The sequence below is a fragment of the Anabrus simplex genome, chromosome 1, assembly GCF_040414725.1.
Source record: "Anabrus simplex isolate iqAnaSimp1 chromosome 1, ASM4041472v1, whole genome shotgun sequence".
In the NCBI taxonomy this organism is placed as follows: Eukaryota; Metazoa; Arthropoda; class Insecta; order Orthoptera; family Tettigoniidae; genus Anabrus; species Anabrus simplex.
Genome location: NC_090265.1, coordinates 625,464,594 through 625,478,851, shown reverse-complemented (window position 1 = coordinate 625,478,851; position 14,258 = coordinate 625,464,594). Strand labels below are relative to the sequence as shown.

The 14,258-nt window shown below is 39.1% G+C and overlaps 1 protein-coding gene across 2 annotated transcripts in view; it reads right to left on the bottom strand.

Moving 5' to 3' along the window:
- The window catches only part of LOC136871180 (X-linked retinitis pigmentosa GTPase regulator), a 151,595-nt gene that overhangs the window by 23,836 nt on the left and 113,501 nt on the right, over window positions 1–14,258 (bottom strand). Inside the window, exon 14 of one of the 2 annotated variants that reach the window (XM_067144963.2) lies at window positions 11,431–11,573. In XM_067144963.2, the coding sequence (XP_067001064.1) occupies window positions 11,431–11,573 (143 nt within the window). The remainder of the gene's footprint in view (window positions 1–11,430; window positions 11,574–14,258) is intronic. The other variant, XM_067144964.2, reaches the window with a different exon arrangement.

The following is a 14,258-nucleotide window of genomic DNA, read 5'->3' as shown; positions in this document are numbered from 1 at the left end:
TCCTTAATGTTGGGTGATTAAGAATGCACACGGTAACTTAATTTGGTAGTTATAAGGAATTAGTTGTAAGCAAATTTTAATTGATTGGCGCGCACTATTTTTCGGGTTTTGTAGTTAATATAGTTAAGTCACTTTAGTTGTAATGGGAAGGGTTATTTATAATCATGTTAGATATAATTTTATGTAATGTCTGTTGGGGTAAGTTTAGAAGTTTATTGATGATTAGTTAGGGATTTTATAATGTTTTGGCACTAGGGTAAACTCTGGCAAATTTTCTTTTAGTTTTTTAATTTTCCTAAATTTTGAAATTCTGAAATAGTACTTGCCAGGAGGGCTGGGGTTTCCCAGAAACATGAGAGGGAATCTCCCTAAGGAGGCTTGTAATTGTTAATAAAAAAAAAAAAAAAAAAACCCACCCTCGAAACTCAAGGCTCCTCGTAACGTCATCAATAGTTCAGGCCAGTGGCCTAAGTTCTTCAGTTCCAAATTTCTGCTGCGTATGTTTATGTTCCAGTTACTGCGATGCCACTGACATTTCAACCTGGGATATCTATTTGGAGTCTGCAACGCACCTATTGGCCACTAATGTCTGATGGTGGAAGAGAAAGGTATTTAATGGTAGCAGTAGTCTGTGCTGTGCCAGCTACCTTCGCCAGTTATGGACCTGTTCACTAAGTTGGGAGGGCTGTGCTGAGGCTGTATGTGAGCAATGGTTGGACTGCAATAGGGATGGAGACGTTGGCAACGGCCGCGGTCAACGACTTCGTTTGACAGCGATACCAACGCTCTACTGGTTTTTGCCTGTATGGACGTTCCTGAAGAGAACGATGATAAGAAATTGTGGTGTGGTGCAATTTGTGGCGTTGTGAAAATATTCTGATCTCCATTAAGCCTCCCATTTTAAGTTCATTTAGATTTTGTTATTTTTGGTAAATTTTTTTTGTCGAGCAGAGCTCGACTTTGGGAGGAGGAGAATGTCACCGGTTGGTGGGACGGAGAACTGAAACTACTGTGTGTTTGGAAATGTAAATTTTAATTTTTTTTTATTTGTCTGAAGGATTTAATTTTTTTGCAACTCTGAACTCTACTGGAATTTTGTGTAACTGAAATATGTTTGTAAATTTTTTTTTAAATTATGGAAACATCAAGAAACATTGAACTGTATGAACATTTCAACATGCAAAAGTGTTTTGAAGTGATTTTTTTAAATGTAGTTTTTATGTAATCTGATGTAAAATTTGTAAGGTGATTTATTTTGGAGCATCCTGTACCTGTACCACACGTGCGGTTTCCTATGATGAAATTTTGGTGTTGTAATCGTAATGTTCCAGAACTTGTGCAATTGCTAACGATGTTAAAATTACCATATATGGTAACGAGATTTTCTATTGGCAAAAGGTCCAGGAATCTAGGGTAAGTTTGATCTTATTGGTTGATTGTAATCGGGCCATTTCCGGTCTTCTGGCCGGCTTCGAAAAATGATGCGTGAGCTCGGCGTCTTTTCCATCCGACCGCCCAAGCGAGCGTTTGCGCTCGAGGGCTGCTGCCCTCGGGAACTCCTGCCTTTCCGAAGTAAGTGTTATTTCAGTGTTTTTGCAATGTTATTCTCAATGCTTTCTGGTTTTCGTTTCATTTAGTTTAATTCCTTTGGTGTTTCATTATTTCTTTGCTTAATGTCATTTTAAAAGTTTAATTTGATGAGTCCGAGTTTACCCTAGGTTCCAATTGCCGTACTTTCAATTCTTTCATCCATTAAACACTTTCGCTTTAAACTATACCTTTAATGTAGCATCACCTTCATTGTTAAATCAAGTTTTATGTTAAGTTACTTAAGTATGTCTTGTTTCCGTGTCGTGGAACTGTATTTTGTAAAACTTTCTTGTCATTTTTAATATAGTTGAGCTAGAGGGTGTTTCTTATAAGTCTTTTCTCCCCCATAACGTCATACGTTTCCATGGACCTCAGTAGGGCTTCCCAGCACGTTCCACTTCCTGTCTTAGTTGTCATTTTTAGACCTGTAAGTGTTCCCTGTATTTGGTTTATATGAATTTTCCGCCACTGCGTCATATTTGTACCTCCTTATTCCGATTAATTATTATTATTATTATTATTATTTATGGTAACCGTAATTGTCCCGAACTGCGGTAACATTTGTTATTATTTTTATTTATGTACGCGCTCCAAGTCGCGCGGTTACATTTTTATTGGGGTGTTGGTGTCCAAATGAAGGCGTTCTGTAGGTTCCTCACAATTTAAAAGCTTGTTGAAATATTTAGCCAGAATTTCTGCAATGTCTTTATTGTTATGAGTCAGCTTACCATTTTCATCCTTCATCAGTAGGGTCGGAGGTTCATATTTTTGGAGCTATTTTCTGAAGGTTTTTGTAGTAGTCTTTTGATTGAGTTTTAATGAATTGTTCTTCAATTAACTGCAGCGTGTCCTTATGATGTCTTTTTATTCTTCTTAAGACTTGGGTAGTTTCTTTTCTCTGTTTTACTAGATTTTGATAGGATAATTCTGTTTTTAGGGACTGATGTAATAGCCATGCCTGCTGTTTTTTCTCCACTGTTTCATCACATTCTCTGTTCCACCACTGGTGTTATTTACGTGGTTTAATTGGAGCCAAGTCTTCTGCAATTTGTTTATGTATACTAAGTCTTCAAGTTTATCTGTGATTTTTATTTTTTCAGTTGCTTTCTGGTAATTTTTGTTGTTGATTAGCTGGGTAGGATCTATTTTTCTTTTAGTTTTAGGGGCTTGCTTTTGTTGTCTCCTCTTGGGAGTGAGTTTAATTTTAATTATGTAGTGATCTGAACCTGTGTCTATTCCTTGGAGGATGTTGATGTTATAGATCTCTTTGTGGTGGTATTTGTCCATGCAGATGTGATCCAGTGGCCATTCTCCTTTAGTGTAGTCAGGGTGTTTCCGTGTTTTGAGTTTTTGAGGTTTCCTCTTAAAACATGTAGATTTTGAGATTAAGTTATGGTTTCTACACAGATCAACTAGTCGCTCTCCATTTTTATTTGTCTTCTTCTGTGCTGGCCATTTTCCGATGATGTCATGGTATTTTCTTTCTCTGCCTAGTTGAGCGTTGAAGTCGCCTATTAATAATTTTACATGGTGTTTGAGGATGTTATCTATGGTCTGGTCAAAGAGGTCCCAAAATTCTTCTGTTTCCTCATGGTCTTTTGAGGATTGTTCTTAATCATTAGTGGGAGCATGGGCATTTATTATAGTACAGATTTTATTAGATGCCTTTAAGGTGAGCGCTGAGAGTCGTGGAGACTGTGATTTGAATTCTTGAACTGAGTTTATTATTTTTAAGGCTGACCAAAAATCCTGTTCCAAATCGGGACATTCTTCATCACTCTCTTCCTGGGTATACCTTTATAAAGTCTGTACCCTTCAGATTCCAAGGCATCCAGGTCAGTGTTTCTAATTTCCTGTAATCCCATGATAAGAATTTTGTGTTGTTCCACATTATGTCGGTGATCACTTTTAGTTAACTGGTTTGCATGAGTGAGTTTATATGTGTGTAGAGAAGTATATTATCTGCTTTGGTTTGATTCTTGATTTTGTCCCGTTCATGTATGTGGTACTGGAGAATTTCCGTGCCTCAGACTTCACGGTATCTTTTAGGTCGCAGCCCACCGTATCCAAATGCTGCCTTCTCTGAACTCTTGGTTCAGCCAGTGGAGTATTCCTTAAAAGACCTTCCATGGTTGACTGTCAAGGTGTCATCTGTGTGGGACTAGGTTTATATAATGTTTATATAATGTTAAATTCATTCTCTTAGGTACTTTGTCATCCCATAAAAGCTCTCTGACTTGATGATGAAATGTTGTACCTTTACTTAGTCTGTTATTAATTTCAGGGTTGATTTCATTACTTCCATTAATAATGCTACCCAGATAATTTACTGGTCGGTGTATTGTGCAGTATTCCACTGAGAAAGGCAATACAGTACATCATTCACATCAGAATAAAGCAAACACTGAATTTTCTTTGCAATTTTATTTCTCTCCAGTCACAATGAGGTAGATGCCTAGGACAAAATGTACTGGGGAATTGTAGATGAATAGGGCTGGGATATTTATCTAAAAATCGTCTAAATATGGAAGCAAATATTACCTTAAAAATTACAAAATATGACTTAAGGGTTTTTCAGTTTCCTGCCAGCCCAGTACTTCTTCATTCTGTTAGATCTTAACTTTCTTTCTTTCTTCATCTGAAATCATTTGTCCCATTGTCTGTCTGTTGATCTTGGTTTTTAGTTTGTTTGCAAGTTTCCTGATTTTGTCTGTTTTGTTTTTTAAATCTTCTATTGCAATTTGTAGTTCCCTCACATCTTCCTTGAGTTCTGTAATCTAGCTAATATTACTCTTACTGTTCCATAACTTTTCTATAATTCTCCTGATGATCCTGTTTTCTGGGGTCCTGAGTAGATGTCCAAAGAATGAGATTTATTTCTTCTTGATTGTGGTCATTACTGGTTCCATTTCTTTGTACACTGTTTCATTAGACGCTAGTCTCCAGAGTCCATATGCTTGGTAGTTTTTGTTATGCATGTTCTGATTCTTCTTCTTTCAATGTTGAGTATTCTATCTATTTCTGCAGTGTTAGTTATTTTGAAAATGGTTTCACTTGCTTATGTTATTTCTGGTTGTGTAACTGTTTAATAGTGCTTTAATTTTGTGGCTATTGAGAGGCCTTTTTTATTGTATTTGTTCTTGATGATATATTGTGCTCTGATCAGTTTATTTATTCTATTATGTAACGTCAGCTATTCATCAAGGTTATATGTTATTATTTCTAAATATTTAAATATGCCAACAACTGTGAATTCCTGTTGTTCTGTTGTGATTTTATTTAAGTGGTGGGTCAGTTAACAAGATTTCTGTCTTTTCGAAGAATATTCTAAAGCTAATTTTGTGTGCTATTTCTTGTAGTGATTTAACTTGTTGTCAGGCTTCCTTAATGTTGTTGGACAGGAGAGCAAAGTCATCAGTGAATGCCAGGGAATTTAAAATTGTCTTTGGATTTCTCAATTTCTTGTTTTGGTCCCTTAATTTTGCTATGCCACTGTATATGATGATATAGATATAGATTTCCTTAGGGAATCTCAATTATTTGTCCCAGGTGAGTAAATTTATAATACTAATATAATGGGTCCGTTATTGGACATTATAAATTTTCAGGCTAACACATTCCTGTTGCTAGCGTTTTGCCCCAGTGTGCTAATTTGGGGTCGTCAGTTGGTAAATAGCACACCTACCAAGACACATGGCTAGTGCATATCGCGGAGGCCACTGCGTAGGCTATTTGAAGCTACTGGCAGTGTCAATGCACTACAAGAGACTTTGTCTCTTTCGCCCAAATTAGCACAATGGGGCGAAATACTGGCAACAGGAATGAGTTAGCCTGAAAATTTATGTCCAATAACAGACCCATTATACTGGTATTATGCCACTGTATACTCATTAAATAATATATAGCCTAGTGCACATCCCCACTAACCATGAATTTAAGTACCAATGTTTGAGAAATTCTATTAAGCAGTTTTCCCATGATACTGACATAAACAAACAAACAAACATAGAAACTGAGCTGAGCCCATTTTCAACCTTTGTACACCAAATCTAATCAAAGATTCGAAGTATGAGGAAAAAATTTAAAGTGTACAGACTATTTAATTTATATACAGCAGAAGTCCGCTATAGCGAGTATGTCATATAACGATAACCCCGTTATACCGACAATGTTGTACTGTCCCTTCAAAATTCCTATATTAAACTGTGTGTTATCCTTTGGTTACAGCGAGAGCCCTATGACTGACATGCATCTGTTATTACAAGCGATTAAGCGCGCGCGATTTTTTCCGTTACCGATATTTATGCATCCCAGCGATTATGTTGCATTCGATCGATTATCTTCGGTATAGTTTCCTCACTGTCCACTAGCGAGTTCAGTCGTCGACACTGAAAGGCGATTTCGAGTCTATTAGTAATACCCGCCGACTCTGTTCCGTAAAGAAAATTCGAAATGAAAGAACATATTTTCGTAATAAATGCGTAAATAACATGTCCAATAACAGTTCTTAACTCGTTAACAAAAAAGGCTGACTAAACGATTGCTTAATTTTAATGCTGAATACTGCAATTAAGTAAAAATAGGATACACCTCTAGATATAGCAGAGTGCATAATTGATTTCACACATTAGTTTACATTTTCTCATGTCTGGTTAAATTACGGAAAGGTTATTATCATGTAAATTTATAGCGAGAAGGTTATCATTTCTCTACTGGCGCTTGAAGTATGTTTTCATCCTATGTATAGCACAGTTAAGTTAGGATAGGTGACACTGTTTAAATATGGAAACTGAAACGTTTGCCACAAAATGCAATTGATCATCTTTGATACGGTATAGTTTTCTCATTATGTGTCTTTGTGAGCTCTCTCGTCGACATTCGAAGGCGATGTTGGAGTCGATTAGTAATACCCAACAACTGCTGTTCTCTAAAGAAAATTCAAAATGAAAGAGGATAACAAGTTTTCGTAATAAATGTGTAAATAACATGGCCGATAGCAGTTGTTAACTCATTAAAAATAACGGCTGAAGTAAACGATCTCTTAATTTTAATGTTATAATGTATACTGAAATTAAGTAAGAATGTGATACGCCTCAAGATATGGTAGAGTACATCAGTGATTTCAGAGGATAGTTCATATTTTCTCGCGTCTAGTTAAATTTCGGAAAGGCTATTCACGTGTAATTTTTAGCAAGGATCACTCATTTCTCTACATGCGTTTCAAATATGTTTTCATGACACATACACGGTTAGGTTAGGTGACACCATTTGAAGAAGAAAACTCTGGAGTGATACTGTATTTCTCCGAATCCAAGACAACGTTTTTTTCCTCAGAATCTCATGCGAAAAATCAAGGGTCGTCTTGCATTCGCGGCCTAACAGTAATGAATACCACTGGCAACTCTTGCGGTAACCATGCTGCTTCTTTTTCACACACACACACACACACACACACACACACACACACACACACACAAAATATTCGTTGACAAATAAACAACCGTCTCTTTATTATACATCGCCAGCCGTGACAATTGATTGTACAGTGCCTGTGTGTAACATCACTGGATCTTGGGAAATAGTGAAGGGAGAATGACATTCTATTAGCCTCTACAAAAAAGTTTCTCAAATCTGCAGAATGGCATCAAAACATGCAAGCCTTTGAATTCTTAGAAAGGCCACGCCTACTCGGTGGCAGAGTTATAACGTGTCAACTGTACCTGTCTCTTAGTAAAATTAAGTTTTATACACAGCAGGAATATTTTTGTGATGGTTAGTCGTAAAGATACGTGGAACAGGTATTGCCAGCAAATTTTCAACAGGTTCTCGTCGATATTATGATGCCAATTTTAAGTTAATGGTTATTAAACACTCGGAAATGTAGAATAACTGTGCAGCCGCAAGAAAACATGGCATAGGCCTAACTAAAGCCAATATTTGGTGTCAGCGTGAAGACAAAGATAGCTAAAAAATGTGTACTCTACAAAAAATGCATTCAGTGGTCCGCAACAAGGACGCTTTAAAGAAGTCAAAAATAAAATTGTGAGGTATGTGCACGAAAAACACAAGGGCGCAATGGCCATACTGTGGCGCAATAAACTCGTTCGTTGACCTTCAATGTCCGCGATTAGGCCTATACATCGCTAGCCGCTGAAGTTGGCCGAACTCAGTAAGCGAGACGTGAGTGTAGCGGTAGCTGGTTATATCTGACGCTGAGTAAAAGTACCATAACAGTTTTATAGACAGCAAGAATATTTTCCTGATGGATCGCCGTATTGTAGAGACGCATGGAATACGTATTGCCAGCAAATTTTCAATGGGTTCTCTTCGGTATTATGAAGCCAATCTTAAGTTAATGGTCATTAAACCCGTGGAAATAAAGAATAATTGTGCAGCTGCAAAAAAATGCGAGATAACAAGAGCCAATGTTCGGCGTCTAAAAATACAGTAGTCTAAAATTGCATACTGTACAACAAAGGCATTCATATGATTTTACAAAGCACTTTTTGAGCCTGATTTAAATTTTTTGAAGGAAAAAGTGGGGTTTGTCTTGGATTCGGAGAAATACGGTACTGTAATTTTTCAGAATGAAATTAAACGTACACTTTTATGTAGTATCAGATTTAGAAAAATAACAAACAAGTAAGCCGTAGTGTGGATATCATCCGTGGAAACGCAAGTTTGGAACAAACTGATTGCCGTTTCATACCCATTTTAATGTATATGGGGGGTTTTCCTGACTTTTATACAACAAAATTGGATATAACGACAATCCGCTATAGCGAGTAAATTTTCCGCTGTTGTGAATTCTCGCTACAACAGACTTCTACTACTGTACAATTTTACAGTGTCTGTGCTATGTTTTGCATTTCCCAGCAAACAGTCTGTATAATATAGCAACTGTACATGTGAGTGATTTTTGAGACAGAACCTAGAATATACCGGGTGGCCCACCCACCCTTGCTATCCAGTTTTATACAGTTTTTTGCAATTTTGAAAAAACATTGGTTGCTCCAACTAAAACGGGGTAATATAATGAGATGTATGGTTAAGGGCTAGATGACAGCAGAAATTGTGAACACCACTATTAATTCATTGTGGGTACCGCAAATGAACCTGTAAAACGAGAATATGAAGAACACATACGTTACAATATAATGTGCACACACAGACCAGGAATGGGTATTGTATAGGCTGGGAAATTCCAGCTGCATGCAAAGCCTTGCAGTAGTTTACTTGGAAGGGGTGCAGTTGGAGTATGATAGTGGACAGGGCTTGAAGGTACAGAGGTTCAAATCCAATGCAAGTAATGTTTTATTTACTGCCAATTGCCTGGGATGTGGCAAGGTTGCATTACATAATAGTTTCTACAAACAGATTTGTTTTTGTGGCCCTAAAAGGGCCGTTGGTATTGTGGCATAGGGCATGGAGCTAGGCTGAATGAGACTAGGAAACATGCAACAGGATTTCAGTAACCTACGTGGTTTCACATAGCACTTGCTTGAAGTGGCCACTTTCGTGGTCAGTACAGAGCTGTGTGTGATGTTGTAAGGGCCGTCTGATATGCTGCAACATTTCTGGTGCGTACATACACAAGTTGTTTTACATGGTCCCACAGGAAAACATCCAAGGGTATACAATCAGGTGATATAGCACGCTGGGGAAGAGGAAGATGGTTCCGAATGACTACCGCCATGGGCGATGGAGCTCCGTCATGTTGAAACCACATCCTGCAGCAGTCGAGGAGTGGCATATGTTCCAACAACAGTGGGAGTTCTTTGTGGAGAAACTGCAGATAGTGTGCTCCCATCAGATTCCCCTGAAAGGAAATTGAACCAACCCACAAAGCCACATCATACGTTCATACCCCACTGTACCTGAGAAGATGCCTGTCGTACCCAATTGGGATTATCCATACTCCAGTAGTTTGTATTGTGGTGTTTAATAGTTGCATTGTTGTGAAATCAGGATTCGTTTGTAAATAAGATGATCACTAAAAAGGCAGCATCAGTGTTCACATGCTTTATGGTCCATTGATGGAACGTCACCCGGGCTTCGAAATCATAACCATGGAGCTCCTGCTGTAGATGCAGATCGTATGGGTGAAATAGATGGTTATGCAATATCTGCATAACAGACGTCCAACTGAAATTCGTCTCCTGTGCAATGGCCTGTGTCCAAGAGTGGGGGGATAGCATCCAACACATCATCTTCATTGTGAGCAGACGTCACGGGATGATCTTGAACAGGCCATGCCCTTCCCACGGATGCAGATGCGCACAGACATCTTGCCACACTCCAAAATGTCATGCCTGTCAGTTGTTGTCTTTCCAGATAGCATTCTTGATTCAGGCGTTGTGCCTGGTATGTATTCTGTCTAGCTCCTCCATAGATGAGAAACATATCCACATAATCATCAATGGAATACATCAAAAGGGAGTGAATAAGCTTTGTGTTGTGACCTGCCTCGAAGGAGGGGAGTTTGTGTAACTAAATATCTGCCACTGCATGTTGTTATCATTTCAATGATGCACACTTTTCCCCAATTATGTACTACGAAGCTTGGAACATATACAATGTAGCTAACTCGAATGTTGGTTGCCTGTGTCTTAGCCAGAGACCATCACTCCTCATCCTCATCCACCCAGCTCCACACCCTATGCCACGATACCAATGGCCCTTTTCAAGGCCACATAAACAAATCAGTGTGCGGAAACTATTAAGTTTGCAACCTTGCCACATGGCATGAGATTTGAACCTCCATATCACTGAGGACTGTCAACTATCATATCTGTGACCACACCCCTGCGAGGTTTTGCATGCAGTGGGCAGTTCCCAGCCCACATTACACAGTACTTATTCTGTATGTGCACCTCCAATTGTAACGTACGTGGTCTTCATATCTGTGCTCGTATTACAAATTTATTCACGGTACCCAAATCATCATCATCATCATCATCATCATCATCCAGCTGTAGCCGGGTAGGGGCAAATAGCGTTCCTCTCCACTTTCTTTGGTCTTTCCACCACTCCTTCTCCAACACTGTGTTCCAGTCCAGGTTTCTTTCTCTAATACTGTGTTGGACTGTGTCCTTCCATCTCAATCATAGTCTTCCACGGCCTCTTCTTCCTTGCATTTGCATTTTCATAACTTTTTTTGGCATTCTTTCATCACTCATTCGCTTTAAGTGCCCAAACCATCTTAATCGGCTCTTCTTTATTCTAGCATTCATTTTTCCACTCCAATTTCTTCCAGGATTTTCTCATTCCTTATTTTGCCTCTTCTGCTCTTCCCATAGTAGTTGTACTTCAGAGGAGCAGCTACAAAAGACATCTGTCTCCATGTTAGGGGCGGCCTAAGTTTGAACCTGGCAGTAAGTATAAAATGCCTTTGGGTGTGGCGAGCCCATCGTAACAATAGCCTATATGGATAAAGCAGATATGGTGCCTCGGAACACGGTACCCATAAAGATTTCATAATGGTGCTCATGATTCCTGCTGTCTTCTAGACAGTAACCATACATTTCTTTATATTACCCTGGACTAGGGAGGGGGACTGATGTATTTCAGAATTATAGTAAACGTGGCGGGTTGCATAAAAATAGATCGCAAGGGGCAGCAGGGCACCTACTGATACTAATGAGTCCTCCCGCACAGTAGTTTTCTTTCATCTGTGAAGTTCAACCAGAACTAGAATTCAGGGAAGGTGGGTTAGAAGTGTTGACCTGAAACTTCACAGAATATGGTAAATCTGGGAGGCTTAGTACAAATCATAAATACAACTAGTTCAAGACAATTCTGGATTCTATTCAATGATTAACGGTCACTATGTTCTCTAACCTTCTTTTGAGCCCCAGATAAACTCTTATTTGACTTTCCACTATTCCCTCTGGTGGCTCTTGTACATGCATCTCCACTGCCAATTTCATTTCGTAACTGAGCCTGTCCTATACTTGGAGATCCTGGAACACATCCACAACATTCTGTACACAGTAAATATCATCACTTATTCACACATTTTATCCATAGAAATATATTTATAAGTGTAAAGATTAAGAAATCTAAGAAGTAGAGCTGACAACCATCTAGCATGGAAGTACAGAATGCAATACACTGACATGCCAAAAGTCACAGAACAGCAGTACTTAAAGATAATTCTGGGTTCTATTCACTGATTAACAGTTATATGTTCTCTAACCTTCTTTTGGGTCCCAGATAAATTCTTGCTTGACTTTGCATTATTCCCACCACTGCACCGTGATGTCTTGAATGTGTCCAGATCTGTTTCAGGTGTGATCTGACATCTCGAGAGTGAGAGTAAAACCTGTCTTTGCTGGTCGCGGCAAGGCAACGAGAATTATTGTCTTTCGAACGGGGCACGATACCCAGGGCCAGTAGGATGGAACATTCCATTTTCAAAGTTGTGTGGACATTTAACATTCTCTGACTGACGATGTCACGTGTGTATTGGAAATACCTCATGGAAGACATTACCACCCACATTGAACAGCAAAGGCGCCAGCTACGGATGCTTAATGATTGCGATTAGCAGTGTCTGGAAACAGACAAGCCACACTGGCTGAAATCATCCACATTCAATGCAAGAGGTACCAGACTCACATCCATCAGGTTATTGCAGCGTTCTTTAATGTCAGTGGGATATGGGAACAGAAGACCTGTCAGCGTGTCCTTGTTAACACCAAGACCCTGAGCACAGTGTCTCACCTGGGTGCATGATGTTGCTAATTGGACCCTGGAGGACTGGCAACATGTAGTTTGGTTTGATGAATCACTGTTTTTTGAGTTGATGGTAGGGTTTGGAGATGGCACAGGCTCCAAAAAGCCACAGACCCCAGTTGTCAAAAGGCACCATACAGGCTGATGGGGCTTCATATTGGGGTTGGGTTATGTTTATGTGGTATGGGCTGGATCTGCTGATCCATCTAAACAGATCGTTGACCAGTGACTGCTACGCTGAACTGATTGGTGACCACTTGCAGCCCTTCATGAAATTCACATACCCCTACAACGATGATTCTAGCAGGGTAATGCACCTTGTTGTTGAGCCCAAGTTGTCTAGAATTGGTTTGAGGAGTGTTCTGAAGAGTTTCAATGACTGCTGTAGCCACCTTGTTCGCCAGATATGAACCCTGTTGAGCATTTATGGTACGTGGTTGTGAGGTCCATTCATACCCAAGACCTTCTACCTACAAATAGCAGGAAACTATCCAAAGATCACAGATCAGAATCTCTCCACAGGTGTTTCTTCGACTTATGGAATTGATGCTATAATGATTTGCTGCACTTGGCTGAGCTAGAGGAGGCCCCAGATGATACGCGACCCCTATCCCATGACTTTTAACATGTTAGTGTATGTGCCTACCTCTCTAAGTATGGCTTGATTTGCACTTGCTTGTTCCTTTCCATTATATATTTAATGCAACTGATTTTTTTAAGGTTCAAAATATGAAATAAAATATTCCTACATATATTTTGTACTCATTTCCTGAAAGTATTGAATTGATACTGAGATATTTAAATTACTGTGTTAACAACAATTATGCTTGGATTATTGATGAGAAATGTATTTACTACATCAGAAGCAGCCCTCATATTCCAAAATTCTTACAATTCAAATGCACACACTTAATTTATTCCTATGTTATGAAGCACGAGTTTAGAATGATCGCTGGGTGCTTCATACAGGTCTGTTTCAAACACTGGTAATCTGAGCTTTACACAACAAGTCACTTGCATACTTGCTAAGACAGTGCTCAATTAATACAGCACACAAAGTGAGTTGGCAATGTGGTTTGGTTCACATAGTTGTGAACTTTCACTCGGGAGATGGTGGGTTTGAACCCTACTGTCAGCAGCCCTGAAGATAGGTTTCCTTAGTTTCCCAATTTTACATCAGGCAAATGCTGGGGCTGTATCTTAATTAAGGCCACAAGCGTTTATTTCGTAGTCCTTCCCGTGTCACTGTGACGTTAAACACATAGAAAAGAAGTAAAATAAATTAATACGACATCTTTTAATTTTTAGCTAATTAATAATATAGAAGTACCTGGAATTAGAATAGTGCAGTTTTCAGTATCTACACTAACTGTTATCTGAGTACTGGAAGATACAAAACAACACCCTACAGAAACTGGGCAAGCCACAAAGTATTTTGTGGCCATACTACTTTCAGTTTCAGGAAGTCGAAGAACATATACAATAGACATGCGGTATCCCATAAAATATTGAACTGGTGGTGGTGGTAATTATTGTTTCAAGAGGAAGTATAACTGGACAACAATCCTCTCTTAACACTAATCAAGGGGGAAAATGAAGGCGTTCCAACCCTTCACAGAATGAAGATATCAGCCAAAGAAAGACAAGGGCCATGAAGGGCGTGAAAATGAAACACCTAACATCTTGCAAACCTAATACCCTCAGGGTTGGAAGAGAACAAAACTTGATCAAGGGAGGTTGGATAGGCAAGGTGAAAGTGAGGAGCCTAAGTGGAAGCAATGCTAGACTCAATAATGGGCTTCACAGTCGTCAATCCATGCTCCCAAGGTAGGAGCATCTGGGGATCCCCTTTTTAGTTGCCTCTTACATCAGGCAGGAGATACTATGGAGGTTTCTTACCACCTACACCTACAGGGATAAAAATGTTGAAT